Source organism: Hevea brasiliensis, chromosome 6 (genome assembly GCF_030052815.1).
Source record: "Hevea brasiliensis isolate MT/VB/25A 57/8 chromosome 6, ASM3005281v1, whole genome shotgun sequence".
Taxonomy (NCBI): Eukaryota; Viridiplantae; Streptophyta; class Magnoliopsida; order Malpighiales; family Euphorbiaceae; genus Hevea; species Hevea brasiliensis.
Window position 1 is genome coordinate 107,277,124 of NC_079498.1, and position 19,892 is coordinate 107,297,015.

Consider the following 19,892-nt stretch of genomic DNA (forward strand, 5'->3'; position numbering starts at 1 on the left):
TCCTGAGGAGCAAGATTCCGAACGGCTTTGAAGGATTCTCGCGTAGCTGGCTGCATCAGGGCCCATTACTTCCGAAGCGCATCACCCTGAATAGGGAAGAGGGCATAATGGTGATGGAGCTGAAAGATCAGGCGGCCACTCAGAAGTTCTCCTGTTTAGATGCGGTGACGGCCGAACTGCATCATTGGACAATGAAGCTGATTACCGGCGAAGAACGCGGGCTTCAGCTCTCTGACCTCAGCTTCGGTACTTTCTATATCTCTGATCTCTGAGCCCTTAGCGAACTCACTAACTTTTTCTTTGTGCAGGCATGGCGAGCGGCGAGGCTTCCAAGGAGAGCCGAAAGCGTAAGAGAGAGGTCTCCAGAAAGGTACGGGAGATGAAGCGGGCCGAGGCCTCTCAAACGCCAAGGCACGATCCAGGGGAGACACAGGGAGGCTCGTCCCGACCCTCGGGACTGCCGATCCCTGAAGTAGAAGTGGTTTGGTCTCCTCCGCGACATAAAGAGCTGCCACCTCCAACTGTCGCCTCAAGTGCGGAAGCGGGTCCTTCCCAACCTCCCGTGAGGACCCTTTCCCGAGGCGCTCAAGTTCTAATCCACTCGCTGGAGAAGAACCGCACGGTTCGAGAGAATCCGGGCTTGGCTAAGGTCTTGGGGGCTTCCATCTGCCTTCAGGAGGATCGGGATAGGCTGTCCCCGAACAGTCTCGATGATATCCTGACCCGGACTATGAGCCTGAGCGTGGAGAGTTTGGTGAACCAACACATTGTCCAGGAGAAGGCTCACCGTTTGAGGCAGGAGGTCGAGAAGGTGGGTCATGAAGCAGCTTCCCTCCGATCCCAACTTTCATCCGGCCAAAACTATATAGCTGAAATTGAGGGGCGGATGAAATTCTACGAGGATAAACTGGCCGAGCAAGCTCATGTTCTTGAAGAGGTTCGGGCGCTCCGAACCGCTGATGTCGCTCACCTCACTGACGAACTCAAAGCAAAAGAAGAAGAGGCAGTGACAAGGGAGGCCGGTGCTTATGTGAACGCCCATGGGGACCTTCTGGCCGAACTCAAGAAGCGTTATCCCAAAGAGGACTTTTCCTGGATGGTAGACCTGGCTCCGCAAGACGAAAAGGATAGCGAGGAGGAGGCTGAAGGTGAGAGAGGAGGTGAACAAAATGTAGAACAGGCTGGGGGTGATCCTCCAGCCGAATGACTTGTATAAATTTTTAATTTGATATGAAATGAAGTTCTTTTTTAGTTCAATGACTGGATGAGATCGGAAAGTATCTAAGTTGCATGAGCGCCTGATTGTCTGAACATATTAGAACAACTTGAAAGCAATTATTAACCTATGTATGAGAGATCGGTAAAACTTTGTAAACATGAGATCGGCCTAAACCGAGAACAAACACTGAACGGGACTTAAGATTATTAAAACTGGAAACCTGATCTGAACACTTAAGATCGGAAGCATCATTAAGCCGGAATAAAACCTTAACTTTATTGAACAACTATCTATAATATTTATGAAGACCTAATGTTGGTTCAATTTCGTTTGACAAGAGAGATCGGAAATGTGATTGACTGGCCAAAAACTTGGTAATTGATTTGAGAGATCGGATAGGATTTAAATGATATGGAGACTTAGTACTGGTTCGATTCCTTTTAAAGAGAGATCGGAAGTGTGATTAGCTGGCAAAGAGAGACTTGGTGCTGGGGATCGGTTTCAAAGTTTATTGATTCCAGGGATCGGCCAAAATATGGTATCGACACTCGTCATGTTACCTTTTAGGACAATACTATGTTCTCTTCTCTTTCCAAATTTCATCACTCTATCAATACTGACTCTCTATTTTTCACTGACTCCTCCAAAGAGCTGTTTCCAAGTCCTGATCCAGGTGATTGTGATGTGCTCAATATTAGCCCAACTACACCTGCCCCTGTTGAATCTGCACCAGTTGTTGATCCAGTATCTGCACTTGCATCTCCTCCTAGCACTACTCTTCGTCGTTCTACCTGTGTAAGAGAAACTCCTCATTATCTTTCTGATTTTCACTGTTACTCTACTATTGCAACCCTTCATGAGCCTCGTTCTTATCGTGAGGCAAGTATTGACCCTCTTTGGCAGCAAGCTATGACTGACGAACTTCAAACTTTGGAGAAAACTCATACTTGGGATTTAGTTGATCTTCCACCAAACAAGACCCCTATTGGTTGCAAATGGATTTACAAAATCAAGACCCGTTCTGATGGAACTATTGAACTCTACAAAGCTCGCTTAGTAGCCAAAGGGTACACTCAAGAGTATGGTATCGACTATGAAGAAACTTTTGCTCCAGTGGCCCGATTAACATCTATTCGTAGTCTCTTAGCTATTGCTGCAGTTCGTAAATGGAAACTTTTCCAGATGGATGTCAAAAATGCTTTTCTTAATGGTGATTTAACAGAAGAGGTTTATATGCATCCTCCTCCTAGTTATCATTCTCCTCATAATGTTTGCAAACTTCGGCAAGCCTTATATGGATTAAAACAAGCTCCGAGGGCCTGGTTTGCCAAATTTAGTTCCACTCTTGCTCAACTTGGTTTTCTCTCTAGTCCACATGATTCTGCATTATTCACTCGCCGAACTGATAGTGGTATTGTTCTTCTGTTGCTTTATGTTGATGATATGATAATAACAGGAGATGATTCATCTGGTATTTCAGAGTTACAACATTATCTCAATCAGCATTTTGAAATGAAAGACCTGGGTTCTCTCTGCTATTTTTTGGGTCTTGAAGTTTCTCAAAATTCTGATGGCTATTATCTATCTCAAGCCAAGTATGCATCCGACTTACTTTCTTGAGCAAGCATCACTGATAGCAAAACAGTATCAACCCCATTGGAGCTCAATTGCAAACTTACACCTCTTGATGGCACTCCTCTTGATGATCCTACTTTATATCAACAGCTTGTCGGGAGTCTTGTTTATCTCACAGTTACTCGACCTGATATTTCATATGCTGTTTATCTGGTCAGCCAGTTTATGTCTGCTCCTCGCTCAACTCATTTCTCTGCAATACTTCGAATCCTTCGTTATATCAAAGGCACTCTTTTTCATGGTTTGCACTTTTCCACTACCTCCTCCCTAGTATTATCCGCTACTCACGATCTTGATTGGGGTGGTGATCGGCGGATCGTCGCTCTACAATCCAGTTATTGTTTCTTCTTGGGTAATTCTCTTATCTCTTGGCGTAGCAAAAAGCAAACTGTTGTTGCACGTTTTAGCACAGAATCTGAATATCGTGCTCTTGCTGATGCTACATCTGAATTACTTTGGTTACGGTGGTTATTAACTGATTTTTGTGTCACTCATTCTTCTGCCACAATGCTTTATTGCGATAATAAAAGTGCCATACAGATTTCTCATAATGATGTATTTCATGAGCGTACCAAACACATCGAAATTGATTGTCATTTTGCACGTCATCATGTTGCTCATGGCACCATATGTTTGATTCCTGTCTCCTCTATCAGCCAAACTGCTGATATATTCACTAAAACGCATTATCCCGCTCGCTTTCAGGATCTCTTAAGCAAACTCAAGTTGGCACCTGTGCTACCACCTTGAGTTTGAGGGGGGGGGGGGGGGAGTGTTAGCATAATTACAGCAATTAGCATGATTATAGGAGATTTTTGTAGCATAATTACAGCAATTAACATGATTATAGGAGATTTGTGTAGCATAATTACAACAATTATTATTCTTGTCTAAATTAGCTCATATTCTCATGTATAAATAGATGTAATATCTCTGTAAATAAGATATAGACAAATACACAATCCTTTCCTTCATTACTTGTATTCTTTCTTCTAACACCCTCCATAGTAGCTCAGCTAATTGGCAGTTGGCCAGTTTAGTAGTATGAGCACCATCAAAACAAATATACTCACTTGGTTTTCTGCATAATTCATATGCTTCTTTCCCATTTCTTCCTTTGCATCCGCTTTCTCTGTATGTTCCACTGCCACAACAGGCAACCTCCCCTCCCTGAATCCTACATGAAGATTTCGCAAGAAATTAACACAGTACAGACTCTGCATATAAAACCTTTGGTTAAATAATAACAATAATAGTAGTGAATATTTGTCCTCAACCAACCACATTTTGAGGGATTATTCACTCTATCCCCAAGTGAATTGTAGTAATCAAAGATTGCATATTTGAATCCTTGTAATTGGCTTTCTAATTTCTTGAGAGTGATCTTGCTAATGTTAAGGGTCCTTCAATGCAGCCGCTGCCTAATTCAGGATTCATTGCTTCCATTACTGGAACCCAACCCAAAGGCCTACATTTTTTTTTTTTTGGTAGATAAAAGGCCTACATTTTGAAGTGCAATCTTTCTTGGTCATAAGCTATAAAATTCCTGCAAAAGGAGAACAAAAAATAAGATAAAGAAAACATGGAACAATCGCAAATTGTTCATCTCTGTAGAAAGTTTTGACATAGCTGTGAACAAGATGTTCTTACTTTGAGCACCAATGTCAAGTTGCCAATCACCATTTCTACATATGCTCGTTGATGGGATTAACTGGCCTTAGGGTTTGATGTATAAAAGCTGAGGTAATCATTGCCTCCAACGCTAAAAAAGGTAAAGAGCCCCCCTTAGGACCCTCTCTGCTTCTGCATCATCTAGTTGCTGCTTCGATGTCTTTTTCAATGTCTTAAAATACTCTAGCTGCATTCTTGTTGTTTCTGGAAAGGAAAGGGCAATCAAAGAATAAGAAAATAACATTGGATTACAATGGTTCATTTTCTTTCCCCTTTTGAAGATTCTGTTTCTTTACATTCCATTACTCCTAAAATGCGGCATAAGCTCTCCTTCAGTAGGTTAATTTCATTTTGAACAAGCAAGGCTGCTATGTGAAATCAACAATCATGGGTCTTCTTTGAGGAAAAGTTATGCATTGATTAATTGCTTAGTTATATGAACTAAAAATATTTCACATATAGATACTATTAACTAAAATGCAGCCTGAATTTACCAGAAGTATTTATATTTAAATTATGTTTTAAAAATAAATAAATTTAACGCACACATATAATTGTATAATTACATAATATAAAAAGGAGAAAAAAAAAATACAGAATAGACCGTAAGATTTATATCTTCAGACAAGAGAGAAAAAATTTAACTATGATAAAAAAAAAAAAAAAATTCTAACCCAACAATTACTTAAAACTCTTAAATTTTAACTGTTTTCGAATATCTCACAAATCTGTCATAAAAAACATAATATTATAAAATATTATAATATTTATATTGATCCATATCGAGAGAGAAACAATTCATTACCCAACTTCATTTTTTATTTCAATAAATCGTAATACGAAACTTTTAGATCTAATCACAATTTAAATATATAAATATATATCTAAAATTTAAATCACGAAAAAATAATAATTATCTTTATATTTAAATTATTTAGAGGACAGACCGATCTTTTACAGTCAAGGTTTTAAAACCATATATGTATTTTTTAAAAAAATAAACAAATTCTATAATTTCTCTATCTGTACTTTCTAAATTCTAACACCTGAGCAGCATTATTGCATCAGAGGGTTCTTTTAACACACATTCATCTCATCACCAATCGTAATCGTACTTCAGAATTCAAAATTTTTAAACTTTATTAATTTCTATTAGTACAATTATTCTAAACTTGACTTTATACAGAAATGAATATATAATAACTTTTATATTCAATACTTATGTAAAGATTTGTATATTCAAACCGATTTAGTTATGTACGCACTTAATTGATTTTTACAAATATTAAATTTAAGAATTACTAAATTTGTCATTATATAAGATTGAATTTACATTAAGGGATTAATTTTCATTTTTCCACCTCCCATTTCATATATTAATTGATTTTCTGCCATAAAAAACAACAAAATATAGGTCATGCATGCGCATGGTAGCTAGCATTTGGTCTTACCTTCCGGCTTATAACCCGGCTAGCGAATTTCATATTCAATAATATATACTCACTTGTATCGCTGCATATATAATTCGTATGGATGAACAAATAATAAAAAGTCCTCTATTGCCATGAATAAGAACAGATAATAATTGATCATAGGCATGCAGATTGCAGGCCTTGGATTTTAGTGTTTGGCAGGTTCTATACATCTCTACTGCCTTCCTTATGTAGCTCTTTATATGCTGATCACATATATGTAAGCTGTTCTACGACTCTTGTCACCTTTAAATTGCCATTAAATAATATTAATTAGTAGTTGTTGGGTAGCATTAAAATGCTTAAATGGCATTATGGATAGGAGTTGGTGAATAATTGATATTAAATCATGTGTACTAATAAAGCTAATTTTTTGCAAATTGAATATAGAAATTACGCAACAATGTTATGTTTCGAATGGTGTTCTCACATGGCGTTTTCATAATACTAAGGTCTTTCAATCGTTCTGTAGTTTAGTTTTTGGACTTAACCTCTTTTTTCAGAAACAGGAAGGAAAATTATAAAGGAGTTCCACTTCGCTAAACTAGCAAATATTAAAAGAATGGCCGGCTATGTTCTCTGCAATCTTCATTTCTCCATCTTTTTGTCTTCTATGATTCACACGATTCTCCTTCGTTCAATATAACCTGTTTCTTCTCCTTTCCAATCTTCTCAAACTCTCCAATAAAATTAAGAACCATGGTTGGCTTCCTTACTACAGACCCATCTTCTCTATTCATCTTTTTTTATTTTCTTCTTGCCCCTTCTCTATGTGCTTTTGCAGACCAGTTAACTTCTTGCTTAGCTCATAATCACATAGCCAACTTCACTGTATTTCCTAGCACGGAAAATGATTCCACTGCTTACTTTAATCTCCTTGAATTTTCCATTCAAAATCTTCGCTTTGCAGAACCCATGATTCCTAAGCCTTTAGCCATCGTTCTGCCAGAAAGTGTAGACCAGCTAGTGAAAACTGTAACGTGTTGTAGGGAAGGATTGTTGGAAATTAGGGTAAGATGTGGTGGGCACAGCTACGAAGGGACTTCATCTGTAGCCAGCGATGGAGGTCCTTTTATAATTATAGACATGATGAATCTGAACAAGGTTTCAGTGGATTTGGAAGCTGAAGTAGCATTTGTAGAAGGGGGTGCAACTCTTGGTGAGACATATTGGGCGATTGCTGAGGCAAGCAGCGTTCATGGGTTCTCAGCTGGGTCATGCCCAACTGTTGGTGTTGGTGGCCACATTGGGGGAGGTGGGTTTGGGTTATTATCAAGAAAATATGGACTTGCAGCTGATAACGTGGTTGATGCACTTCTTGTTGATGCCAAAGGACGCTTATTAGACAGAAAAGCCATGGGAGAGGATGTGTTTTGGGCAATCAGAGGTGGTGGAGGAGGTGTTTGGGGTATTGTTTACGCCTGGAAAATAAAGTTGCTAAAGGTGCCGGAAGCAGTGACTTGTTTTATAGTCTCCAGACCTGGCACAAAAAGTCACGTCGCTAAGCTAGTAAACAAATGGCAATATGTTGCACCGAGATTGGATGGTGAATTTTACGTGTCATGTTTTTTGGGTGCTGGTTTGCCTGAAACAAAAACTATTGGAATATCAGCTACATTTAAAGGGTTCTTTTTAGGTCCACGAAGTGAAGCTGTGTCTATCCTGAACAAAGTCTTCCCTGAATTGGGTATTGCAGAAGAAGATTGCAAAGAAATGAGCTGGATTGAGTCCATTCTATTCTTCTCAGGCCTAAGTGAAGGAAGCTCTGTCCCCGACTTGAAAAACCGATATTTGCAAGGAAGGCACTACTTCAAGGCCAAATCAGACTATGTGAGGAGGGAAATTTCTTTAGCTGGTATAAATGGTGCCCTGGGTATACTTGAAAAGGAGCCTAGAGGGTATGTCATATTAGACCCATATGGTGGGATGATGCACAATATAAGCAGTGAAGCTATAGCCTTTCCTCACAGAAATGGTAACCTCTTCACAATTCAGTACCTGGTGGAATGGAAAGAAAAGGATAACAACAAAAGCAAAGAGTATATAGATTGGATAAGAGAATTTTATAATTCAATGACACCATTTGTGTCATGGGGTCCAAGGGCTGCTTACATCAACTACATGGACTTTGACCTTGGAGTAATGGAGGTGCTCAAAATGAGGGTCCCATCTGGGGATGCAGTTGAGGTAGCTAAGGTTTGGGGTGAAAAGTACTTCTTGAAAAATTTTGATAGGTTGGTAAGAGCCAAGACGATTATTGATCCAGATAACGTGTTCAGAAATCAACAAAGTATTCCTCCAATGTCGTCCTCAGCATGCTCCAAAGCCATGGTTTAAGAGGAAGACAGATTATACACACTTGTGCACAAATTTTAATACATGTCTGGAATCCAAATCTCTTAGCCATATTAGATTCAGATACAGTCAAAAATTTTAAAATATTTTCATCATATGATGTGAGTGTAAAAATGTGTGTATTTGCTATATATATATATATATATATATATATATATAATCAAATACTAGTTGAATTCGATATATTATAGATTTAAAATAAAATATATATTGAATCCTACCTATAAAATAAATGAAATATATATTTATATTGAAATACACATTTATATTTTGAATCATGATCAATATTACGTGCAATAATTAATAATTAGTGAATATAGTAGTTTTTTTTAATCTAAAACTTGTGATTTTTTAACGTATGTAAGATAATATAAAGATTCAAATTCGAGATCTCTTTATTCTCTACACCCTTAAAGTGTAGGAAAATTAATTAAGCTACCTCCTGATTTGGCCTCCATTCATTATGGAATGCAAAGTTTCCGAAGGATAATCAGAATCAAGCTCAAATAATTGTTTCATATTATAAGGTTTTGTAATTTCTGGTTCACCATTCCACAGAAGCTCGGCGAACAAGATGTTGGCACTTTCGCAAGGATGGGCACCATCAAAAAATACATATTCACTTGGATTATTGCACACATAATAGGGTTCTATTCCACAATGACTGGCATTGTTCGACCCATAACCACAACATGCTACATCTGCTACCTGGAAACCTACGTACAAACCATGGATACAAGATGAGAAATTGCACACAAACAGTGTATAGAATTGGAAATATGGCCATGACTTACCATATTTTGAAGGGTTTTTAATAATATCATAAAGCGAAGTGTAATAATCAAAAACTGAATATTTGAATCCCTCTAATTGGTTCTCTAGCACTTGAGCTGCCTTAAGCAAAGCATTGTTAAGTTGTCTTGCCATCTCTGAGAGACTTTCAACACACTCATCGCCACTGATTCCATTCACTTGTTTTGCGAGTGGTAGGCAACCCATTGGTCCTACGTTTTGGAAGGCAAGTTTCCTTCCTCCCATTTCATATATTTCCTGACATAATACAGTAGTAAAGAAGCAATTCAAGAAGGAAAATTGAAGGAAATGGCACAAATTGTGATTAGTATTAGGCGTATTAATTTGAGAGAAACCCACAATTCTCCCAATACAATGGATAATTTCTCCAACTTGTATAGGAATCACGCTTAAAATTAAAGATATTACCTTGATCACTTCTGTTAAATTGTCAATCACTACTTGTAGAAATTGTTCTTGCTCTGATTCTGTAGCATTGGGGTAGTTACCAGCAAAGTAAGTAATGTCATTGCCTCCAATGCTAAATAAATACACTGCTTCCATCAACATCTTCTTTCCCTCTTCTTCACCAAGCTCCTGCCTCAGCTGTGAGGCCACCTTTTTGAAGAAACTTAGTTGCAATCTAAGGTTAATCTGGGAACAAATATTTTATATTGCAGTCAACTTTTAAGCACCTTCTTGTTTTTAGTTCAAAATGAAATAATTCTTTTCTACTAGAATTCTCCGCATCCTTTTCAGTTCAATTTTCTGCGAATTCTCACAGATTAAGATTAGAAAGATAAGCATACCCAAAGAAAAAGAAAAGATCAGAAAGATGAAATTTTAGGTATGAAAATTAAAGACAAAACTCTTAAATTACATTAGATCAATTGCCAATATGAAAATTCCAAGTCTTTAGCCACCAGAATTTAATAACTTGGTACTTGGTGGTAGCATCTAGAAACTATTACTATAGCTACTATACCAGCAAATTCTGTAGCAAATACCTGTGTTTACTGGTGGGATTGCGGGAAGGATATTATAAGTCAACCCCATTTTTTTTTTTTTTTTTTTTTTTATAATTTGGTTTTGATTGAAACCCCAACTAGAGATCACCCTAAAGACCACTAAAGTACCATTGTGCTAAAGCTCATTGGTTCAATCCCAAAAATTTTAATTTCGCCAAATTTCAGTCAATTGACATGAAAGGATGACATGCATACCAATCCTGGATTAGTCTCAGGAAGAACACCAGCACCACTAGCAGCAAAATTGGCTCCATTAGTGAATTGCTGACTACCAGGTTCTAGATAAGGTTTCCACAGTGGTAACTTTGCATCCATGGCTGCAACCACAAAAGATAATTGTTAGTTTCCCTTTTCTAGATCATGGAAAAGAATTAAAATGCCCTCAATCTTTACCAATGAAGTCAGGGATGATGCGACCATCACAAAATCTCCCAGTTGGGAACCCGAAAAACGTCTCCCCATATGGCCAATACACTGCCTTATCTTGAATGCTCATATTCAGATAGTTATTGTTGCCTGGATCGTAGACAGAATCCCCAAATACAAACAGGGCAATATGCTTTCCATCAGAGTTTACTGAGATGAGATTGATAAGGCAGGCAATGAACAACAAGAATCCCAAGAGAAACCTTGGGCTTGACATGTTCTGATTGGAAAGAGCAGGGTAATTTGTCCTTCTTTATCTGAGAATTCCCCCATTTCTGACCATTTTCATGGATATATACTCTCTCATTTGCATAAGAGCCAACCTAACTTTGACTTTGACATTTTTGAAACATGTGATAAGTGGAATGGTTGGTGCAAAGGAATTTCAATTTTCAACTTATTCTTCCCATTTTATTCTGCAGTTCCTCTATGGGTAACAATGCCAACTGGTAGATTTTTAGGTAGATGTATCGTTTTCAAGACTTGATTAAATCATGGGTAATAAATATATGCTAGAAATATAAAGTCATCAAGAGGATTAATCTTTCGGAAAATTAAAAAGTGATTAATTTTGCATATATATAAAACTTTTCGGTAGTATTGGGGTGTCTCCAGGTCTGGAAGTCCTCTCCAAAAAATGACGAATTAGTGGACCCAGTTGGGTGGTTTACTGTGAATAATGTGCATAGACCAGCCCACCCAAAACCTTTCCTATATTCTCCTTGGCCATCAATTTAGTGAAGAATGAATCCACCAAAACTTTTCCTATTAGTTCTTTAATGAAGGGTGATTCAGCACAAGAAAAAGAAGCATTGAAGATCCATTTCACATTGTAATACCAATTAGATATTGAGATTGAGGATTTAAACAATTACACCTATTTTTCCTTTCCATGTTCATCCTCTCCTTTATTATAAACTACTTATGAAAACACTTGGCATTGAGGATCATTTATACTTGGCCTAGGGTTGAAATAGTTGTTTAAGATTGTAAGGCCTTGTCACATTAATACTTCCACTCCACATAAGCTCCGCAAATTGATGATCGGCCTTCTCCGTTGGATGACTATCAAAGAACAGATATTCACTCGGATCATCGCACAATTCAAACTCTTTGATCTTTCCTTTACCTCCACAGCTTGTGATTCCTCTGTATGGCCCTGTTCCGCAACATGCTGATTTCGCTTCCTTGAAACCTTCACAATGCAAATCAGAGCAGAGATCAGAATTCTGGCCTCAGAAAACTAAACTGTCACAAGCATATAAATAGATAATACCATATCGTGAAGGGTGCTTAATTCTTTTACTTAATGACTTGTAGAAATCAAAATTTGAATATTTAAATCCTTGTAGCTGTTTCTCTAGCTTCATAAGCACATTTGAAAATGCCTTATTGTGCAGTTTCACCAGAACATTAACTTGTTCCAAGCAGCCACCTGATGAAGTTTTTGCTCTCATAGGCGGTAGACAACCCAAACGCCCCAAGCTTACAAACCCAAATTTTCTTCCTCCATTCTTATATATTTCCTGAAGCAGCAAGCAATATATAAACTTGGGAAGAGAAGAAAACAAAGGAATTATTATATAACTAGTGTTCATATCTATACATACATACTTCTAGCACAGTCGTCAGGTTGCCGATAACCATCCCTACGTACTCTTCTCTGGAATAGTGTTGAAGTATACTGGAATTCGTGTTGAAAGCTCCCATATAGTCGTTGTTTCCAATGCTAAATAAGTAAATGGCTTTGGACAACAAGGCGTTGGTCTTTGATTCACCGAGTTTGTTCCTTAGTCGTTTCTTCACGTACTTGAAATTAATAAGCTGTGTTTTAAGGTCTGCTGTCTATATTCAAAGGAAATTAATTAAATCAACTTACTGCTCTGTGTGACCACCCCCATAAAAAGAAGTACCAAATAAATATCAACTTGTAGAATCTGATTCATTTAAATTATGATTGAGAAGAGGAAGATCACGTACAAATTCTTGAAAAGTATCCAGAACACCAGCTCCTCCTGATGCAAAGTTCACTCCATATCTCGATTGATGATCTGTGATCTGAATATATGGTGCAATGAATGGCAACTTTGCATATTCAGCTGCAATGGATAATTTTTTTTTTTTTGTGGTCAGAAATCATATATATAACACACACTTGCAAAAGAGAAAGGGAAGAATATAGAAGTTTCATACCGATAAAATCTGGAATTACTCGACCGTCAGAAGCTCTTCCAGTAGGATGCTTGAAGAATGTTTCCCCGTAGGGCCAGTAGCAAGCTGGACTTTCAGGATTGTTATTATTATTTCCAGCATCAAATAGAGAGTCTCCAAATATGAATAAGGGAGCATGATTCTCTGCAGACCATACATGACTTTTGCTGGTATTTTGAAAGAGAAGACTTGCAAAGAAAACCCACAAGTGAAAATGGAACCTTAAATCGGCCATGTCTTAAATCGCTTCACTCTGTTATGATTTCAATATTCTACTTACTTCCTATTATTATAATGTTCCTTTTGCAGATACGACACGAGATTTTGTGGTGATGATGAAGGCAGTGTTTGTTCGTTTGCTAAAAGGAACTTTTGTGGTTTTTGATATTTTAAAACCTTATTATTCTTAATTAATTTCATTTCTTTTATAAATTTTAATAAAATTTGAATTATTAAATATAATTAATTTTATAAAAATAAATTTAATAGTTTTTAGATAAATATTTATATAAAATCAATTAAAATATGAATATAATTAATGTATTATTGAGTTTACAAATTCCAATATAAAGACCTAATTTAAAAATTGTTATACTTATTTTTATATAAATTCAAGTTTTACGTAAGCCACACCTTATATATTATTTTTAGTTTTAATATAATTAATTTATTTTAGATTAAAATTTAAAATTTTATAATTCTAAACTTGAAAAATATAAGAATAAATTATAACAATCATCTTTTAATTTATATAATTATTTGTTTCAGTCACTCGATTTAAATTTATTAAAATAAAATCTCTTAATTTTAGTTTTACTTAAAAATATATATATTAATATGTAATAGCAAATTTTCATATTAAAAATTATAACATTACTTCCTTCTTTTTTTTTTTTCTTTCTTACTTTTATGATTAAATTAATAAATAATTATTATCAATACAATTATTTTATTTTAACTAATTTTATTAATAAAATTATTGAATATATATTATTTACTATTAATTAAATTTACCTAAAAAATAATAATAATAAATTTTGAAATAATATCTTATTATATTTTAATTTTTATATAAAAATAATAAACAAATAATAATTTATAAATTTATTTTAATTAAATATTAATTTATTGTTAATTAAAAAAATAATCTAAAAACTTGTTATTCGTTTTATGAAATAAAAATAAAATTAAAAAATTTTATTTTAATAAATTAAAGTTAATCAACTATCGAAATGAAATAATTATAAGGATGATGATGTAATTTACCCTGAAAATAATGTATTTATATCCAATTTAGTAGTACTGATTACTGTCATTACTAAGATTGACCCTCCTAGCTAGTTATGCCATCGTCAATTTCCCACACACTCATCCTATAGTCCTAGTGCGATTCCCTTTTCATTTATTTGTTTTTTCATAAAACTCTAAATTGAAAGTAAATTGAGGGAAAAGGAAAGGAATAATTTCATATCCTGGAAACCCTAAGAAATTTTTATTAGATCAAAATTAAGCTAAAAACAGGAAATGACAAGGAATTCCAGGCAAGCATTTTCCCTTTTCTAAGAACAAAACACAAACAACTAGCATTGGCATTACTGTTAGCATTATTGATTAAAAGTCTTCTATTGATAGATATTGATTAATGAATTGATGAGTCTTCTACCTGATTTACTAATCAATTAAAAGGATTAAAACATTTTTACAACACACTCTCTTTATATATTTCCTTTTTATTCTTAGCAAGTGGTAAGAATATATAAACAAACACAGCTCAGGATGGCACGCATAAGTGCTAAAAAGAAAAAATAATAATAGTTGAAGACATCTCAGAGAAGCATTTTAAGTTTATGAATTCTATTTAATTATTTAATTTACAAATATATATTTGTAATGAATTCTATTTAAAATTATAGTAAGTCCGAATCCTAAGTGTGTTATATTGAAAAATTTTATAGAAATAGATACAAGCCTACGGTAAAACCCAGAAACAGGCTTAGGCCCATTTAGCTCTCAAAACTCTTTGGAAAAAATCACAGCTTCGAATAACCCAATATCCCTTGAAAATGAAATTGAAAACGCGCAAGTGAAAATGGCAACTCAATCAATTGACCAGGTTTTAAGTGCTTCACTCTGTTATGGTCTCATTCTCTTTAGTTCCAATTGTTATATATACATATGTTCAAGAAACCATACAAGAGTTCAAAGACAAACCAGATCACAATTGTAACTACACTGTTCATGTCATAGCCTATATCCCAAAAGAACTTATTGAAAGCATGCTAATTAAAATTGTCTGTTATATTGCATCATTCTTCTCAAATAATTACAAGTTTACGTCTATATGTCATTAATAAATTAAGTAGGTGTTGATACATATTTAATAGGTGAATCAATGTATTTTGTAAATTTTTAAAAATAGAGTTGATATCTAATAGATAACTGATATGATACTCATTATCGACTATAATTTGTATAAACTCTATTTTTAAAGTTATTTCTTATCATTTCATATAGTTAATTTTATTTTATTTTTTCTTTAGATCATTATTATTTTTTTAAAAAATTTATTAATTATAACATTTTTGTGCTTTTAAAATAATTTTTTGTCAATAAGTTATTTAAAATTATAATAAATAATAAATAAATATAAAATATTATAAATATAATAATTATTATATTGATTTTTATATATACTTAAAAAATAATTATATTTTTAATATGTTATAAAATAAATTAATAATTATATATTTTTATAGTAAAATAAATGACATTACTTGCTATTTTCTTGATTGATCAAATGATTAATTGAATTATTTCACACTTGATTTACATAATTAATTTAACTTTTGAATTGCATGTCAACGTTATATCCTGTTTTATTAATTAACTAGCTAAATATTTCTTTCGTAGTGCAATATATTTATAATATCACTTTTTATAATATAATTTAAAATTTTTTTATTATTTTTAAAATATATAATTCTTAAATTTTTTTAATAAAGTGAAATATTAAAAAAATTATAAAAATTTAAAAAATAAAATAAATATTAATTAAATATATTTAATATTCTCATCAAACCAAATCTATTTTGATATTAAGAAATTTTTATGATTATGAAAATTAACCACATTATAATAGTCTCACCTTATTCAAATAAAATTTATTAAATTATGTATATATATATATATATATATATAATCTTACTAATTATTCATTAATCACATCTTAAATAAAATATTTTTTCTTGATTATAATAATTAAGAAATAATAAAATTTTAATTTCAAATTTATTTAATTTTCTCATTATAAATTAAAATATCAACCCTCTTAAATTAATTCTATAAAATATTATTCAATAGACATAGTACAGATCTATTCATCAATCTTAATGTATAACATTCGATAAAACATGCTAAGAAATTGTAAAAATAAAAAAATGATCTATGAAAAAAATATATAAATACTATGAGATACATCAGTATTAAAGAAAAAACAATATTAATTATATTTTTGATAAATTAAAAATAATATAATAAATTAAATTATTAAGGCCTTGAGTTTTGGTAATCAATTGTTAAATAAAAGAATCATTTGATTAGATTATGACAATTAAGGTAATAATTACTTAAAAGAAAATTAAATATTTAGTATAAAAGATAATAGTTATTAATCATAAAAAAAGTTAATCTCTATGTGATAAGTACTACATGGCATCATCAAGAAAGAGAGAGAGAGATTCAAAACAAAGCATATTTCACAAAGCTTGTTGGATTTGAATGCTATATGCTTATTTGCTGAATATATACATTCACTACTAAAACACACACGTACGTACATAGAAATACAGAAACATAAGCCAATTCATGGGACTCCATAGTGGGGATGGCAAACACTATGGCGAATTACATGCCTTATTAGAAATATAGATGATATACACTATGGGCCGTGATATCTGTAGTATGCCTTCAATTAACCTAATGCAGCAGCTTCGGTAAAAAGGGTCTCAATGGCAGTAGTTGATGGAAAGAAGTCCTTAACGCCATAAGGTGATACTAATCCTGATTTGTTGTTCCACATAAATTTAGCTAGTACTTTATTGCCAGCATCAGTGTGATGGGTACCAACAAAAAACAAATACGCAGTCTTATTACCACACACACAAAATTCATAATCCAAAGATCCACAAGCTTGCCCACGATACGTTGAATTGCCACAGCAAGCAATGTGCACTATGAAGTAATCAGTCAATTTCTCGACGGCAGTATAGTAATCAAAGACTGTATAATTGAATTTCGGATTATTGTCTTTTATGACCTTAAGTTTTCCAGGTAGTATACCATTGTGTGCTTGTGCCCTTGTTGATAGATCCTCCCGACTTCTGTCGTCAAATATTTGACGAGCAAAAGGGATGTCACCTAATTTTGCCACATTCTGAACTACAAATCTCCAAGCGCCAAGATCATACAAATTCTGCACCCAAGCAAGCAAGAGAACAACATTTACATGTATGTATATATATGATTTTTTAAAAAAAAAACTTGTGTCAACTAGTGCTACATCGTAAATATTATCGACAATAGGTACTATCAAACCTTGATGGCGTCAGATATGTCATTAACCACTTTATCCTCTAGAGTAGGATCCAAAATCCTCCTATTAGCGGATTCGTAATTTATATAATCCTGAGCGCCGATGGAAATAAAGTAAACAGCCTTCTGCAACCTCCTACAGACTTCAGTATCATTTTGTATATGCTCTCTCCATATCTCTTTCACCTTCTTGAAAAGCTCAACCTGGCCTGTAAGGCTCACCTGAAAATAAATAAAAATACCTTCATTCAATTTCAGTAAAAAAATATACGCTTTATTCGAAAAAACTTTATTCAATTTCAGGTAGACAAAATGCTTACCTGAGCAGTTGCACCTTCTGAAGCAAAGTTAGCACCATTAGTGAAATATGGATCATCCTTGCTATGGAAAGAAGGAATCAAAGGTAACCCCACCGTTTTAGCTGCGTGCAAGCAAAAAATACAAGATTTTACCACTATATCTCCACTTTACCATTGAAAAAAAAAAAGTCAACTAATTTTTCATTGATCTTGATTCATCATTGTAAATGGACAGCTATTTGTTTATATATACATATATGTATAATAGTATATAGTTTTAATTATATAAATGTACCAATAAAATCAGGAATTATGCGGCCATCAGAATATCTTCCTGTAGCAGAATGGTTGAAGAAGTTGGTGCCATATGGTGCATGATAAGTGGGAAGATATTTATCAGGACGTGTAATGTTCGTAGTATTGCCCACCTCATACAGTCCATCCCCAAAGAAGAATAAATATTCATCCACGTGGGAGCGAACTGGGTTGAGAAGGGTGGCAACAAATAAACTCAGGATGAAGAAGAAATAAGCTAGACTTGTCATTGCACAATATCAATTTAGCTTATGCAGGTTTGATGTTTTTGTGCTTGGGTTAGGCTTAGGCCATCTTCGATTCCAATTTATAATGGATTAATGGTTCTAGGCTTCAAGTAGCTACGTAGGTGGTTAGGCCATGCAAATGCTTCAATTATTTTATTTTATTTTGTTTAATCGCATGCTTTTGTTAAGCAATGCATGTTTCACTCAGACAATGATATTAATGATTTATAACTAAAACAAATTTTTTTATTTTTTTTTTAATTTTCAGACGATAATATTTACCATAAATCTAAAATATAATGAGATTCATGCATTTTTTTTAACAAATTTTGTTTATATAAGCAGAAAATTAATAATAACTTTAAAGAGACAAAAAAATTAACAAGCACCAACCTAAAATAATGAATGTTAAATAAAAAATAAAAAAAAAAAACTAATGCAAAAGAGAATAATATTGTTGGCTTTATGTGGGTCCACATATTTTTTAAAGGATTAGAAAAGAAAAAAAAATGAAAAGGCATGTGCAGGTGTGTCTCGTAAAAGTAAAAAGGAGATTGCTGAGAGACACAAAAATTAACACAGCAAACAGCAATAATTTGGATATTTCTTAAGTTATATTAATGATATATTCTATATGCTTTTGTATACTTTAGTTTATGTAAAAGATAAAGATTGAATTGCCTAACACAACAATAATACCCAAGTATTATTATTCACTAGCATGGATAAACATACCTTGGTTCAAATGACTCTATTTCTAGGATTAAAACATTATATATATACAGAATAGAGAAAAAAAGGACAAAAAAATATAACATTTATGTTATTCAATATAAAATTTACGGACAAGATATGAATGTAAAATTTTACTATAACAGAAAAAATAGTTATAATTTATATGAACTTTTTAAATTCTAATTTAGTAGGTTTTTCTATCTTGAATTTTAATTAATTCTTCCACTTTTTCTTGTCTTCATTTTTTAGGGCTGAAATTTTGCATTAGTGACTAAGATTAATGACATAATTACTTTAAATTACAAGTATATAAATGTCTACTAAATTTAAAGAATAAAAAATTTTAATTTGAGAGAGCTTGATATAAAAAAAAATTTAAAATTATTTGCACAATATGTATTTAACTTCTAATTAATTAATTCTTCTATTGTAATCAAAAATAAAAATTTATAAAAAAAGAATTAATTAAAATTAGAAAATCATTTATTTTAACTTCTAAAAAAATTGATGAATGCGAATTGAAACTCAAAGTGTTTTAATTTTATTTTTTATGTATTTTTTTACTTAATTATTAAAATTTATTGCTTTATTATAATATATAAAAATATTTTTAACTATAATCCAAAAAAAACTTTATAAGAAATTAATTAAAATTGAAAAATATTTTTTGTAAAAATATTGTAATTTCCGTACTTAAAAAAATATCATTTTCATAAAAAGAATTAACCAAAAAAATAGTTCATAACTTTGAAAAAAATTATCAATAACAATTAGAATTCAAAGTGTTTTAATTTTATTTTTATGGCTTTTTTCTTCTAAGGCCAATTTTTTTACTTAATTACTCAAATTTATTACTTTATTATGAAAGAATTAATTAAAATCACAAAATCATTTCTTTTAAAAAATCATAACTTCCA

The 19,892-nt window shown here is 32.9% G+C and overlaps 4 protein-coding genes and 1 pseudogene across 4 annotated transcripts; 1 reads left to right on the plus strand and 4 right to left on the minus strand.

Moving 5' to 3' along the window:
- Window positions 1-1,061: 1,061 nt before the first annotated feature.
- On the minus strand, window positions 1,062-4,718 carry LOC131180716 (GDSL esterase/lipase 4-like; annotated as a pseudogene).
- Window positions 4,719-6,534: 1,816 nt separating this feature from the next.
- LOC131180912 (berberine bridge enzyme-like D-2) lies at window positions 6,535-8,356 on the plus strand. The gene has a single exon (XM_058149146.1). The coding sequence runs from the start codon at window positions 6,697-6,699 to the stop codon at window positions 8,332-8,334; it is 1,638 nt and encodes a 545-aa protein (XP_058005129.1). The 5' UTR covers window positions 6,535-6,696; the 3' UTR covers window positions 8,335-8,356.
- A 371-nt stretch (window positions 8,357-8,727) lies between these two features.
- LOC131181012 (GDSL lipase-like) lies at window positions 8,728-10,892 on the minus strand. The gene is made up of 5 exons (XM_058149325.1): window positions 10,566-10,892; window positions 10,368-10,489; window positions 9,574-9,798; window positions 9,147-9,402; window positions 8,728-9,068 (listed from the first exon to the last, which is right to left on the minus strand). The coding sequence occupies exons 1-5, from the start codon at window positions 10,813-10,815 to the stop codon at window positions 8,788-8,790; spliced, it is 1,134 nt and encodes a 377-aa protein (XP_058005308.1). The 5' UTR covers window positions 10,816-10,892; the 3' UTR covers window positions 8,728-8,787.
- Window positions 10,893-11,546: 654 nt separating this feature from the next.
- LOC131181013 (GDSL esterase/lipase 2-like) lies at window positions 11,547-13,059 on the minus strand. Its single transcript, XM_058149326.1, has 5 exons — window positions 12,792-13,059; window positions 12,579-12,697; window positions 12,213-12,443; window positions 11,875-12,124; window positions 11,547-11,793 (listed from the first exon to the last, which is right to left on the minus strand). Exons 1-5 carry the CDS (start codon window positions 13,042-13,044, stop codon window positions 11,561-11,563), a joined length of 1,086 nt encoding a protein of 361 aa, XP_058005309.1. The 5' UTR covers window positions 13,045-13,059; the 3' UTR covers window positions 11,547-11,560.
- A 3,470-nt stretch (window positions 13,060-16,529) lies between these two features.
- On the minus strand, window positions 16,530-18,243 carry LOC131181014 (GDSL esterase/lipase-like). Its single transcript, XM_058149327.1, has 4 exons — window positions 17,994-18,243; window positions 17,709-17,820; window positions 17,403-17,616; window positions 16,530-17,280 (listed from the first exon to the last, which is right to left on the minus strand). Exons 1-4 carry the CDS (start codon window positions 18,241-18,243, stop codon window positions 16,780-16,782), a joined length of 1,077 nt encoding a protein of 358 aa, XP_058005310.1. The 3' UTR covers window positions 16,530-16,779.
- Between the last annotated feature and the right edge of the window lie 1,649 nt (window positions 18,244-19,892).

What these genes read in the sequence shown, in the direction of transcription:
- LOC131181012 (XM_058149325.1), bottom strand. Translation starts at nt 10,815, where the DNA reads ATGTCAAGCCCAAGGTTTCTCTTGGGATTCTTGTTGTTCATTGCCTGC. An exon ending in CTGAGACTAATCCAGGATTG is followed by an intron (nt 9,799 to 10,367) that starts GTATGCATGTCA and finishes ATTTGTTCCCAG; the next exon opens with ATTAACCTTAGATTGCAACT. An exon ending in ATTTAACAGAAGTGATCAAG is followed by an intron (nt 9,403 to 9,573) that starts GTAATATCTTTA and finishes GTATTATGTCAG; the next exon opens with GAAATATATGAAATGGGAGG.
- LOC131181014 (XM_058149327.1), bottom strand. Translation starts at nt 18,243, where the DNA reads ATGACAAGTCTAGCTTATTTCTTCTTCATCCTGAGTTTATTTGTTGCC. An exon ending in CATAATTCCTGATTTTATTG is followed by an intron (nt 17,821 to 17,993) that starts GTACATTTATAT and finishes GCTTGCACGCAG; the next exon opens with CTAAAACGGTGGGGTTACCT. An exon ending in ACATATCTGACGCCATCAAG is followed by an intron (nt 17,281 to 17,402) that starts GTTTGATAGTAC and finishes GCTTGGGTGCAG; the next exon opens with AATTTGTATGATCTTGGCGC.
- LOC131180912 (XM_058149146.1), top strand. Translation starts at nt 6,697, where the DNA reads ATGGTTGGCTTCCTTACTACAGACCCATCTTCTCTATTCATCTTTTTT.
- LOC131181013 (XM_058149326.1), bottom strand. Translation starts at nt 13,044, where the DNA reads ATGGCCGATTTAAGGTTCCATTTTCACTTGTGGGTTTTCTTTGCAAGT. An exon ending in ACCTGACGACTGTGCTAGAA is followed by an intron (nt 12,125 to 12,212) that starts GTATGTATGTAT and finishes TTGCTGCTTCAG; the next exon opens with GAAATATATAAGAATGGAGG. An exon ending in TAAGCACCCTTCACGATATG is followed by an intron (nt 11,794 to 11,874) that starts GTATTATCTATT and finishes TGCATTGTGAAG; the next exon opens with GTTTCAAGGAAGCGAAATCA.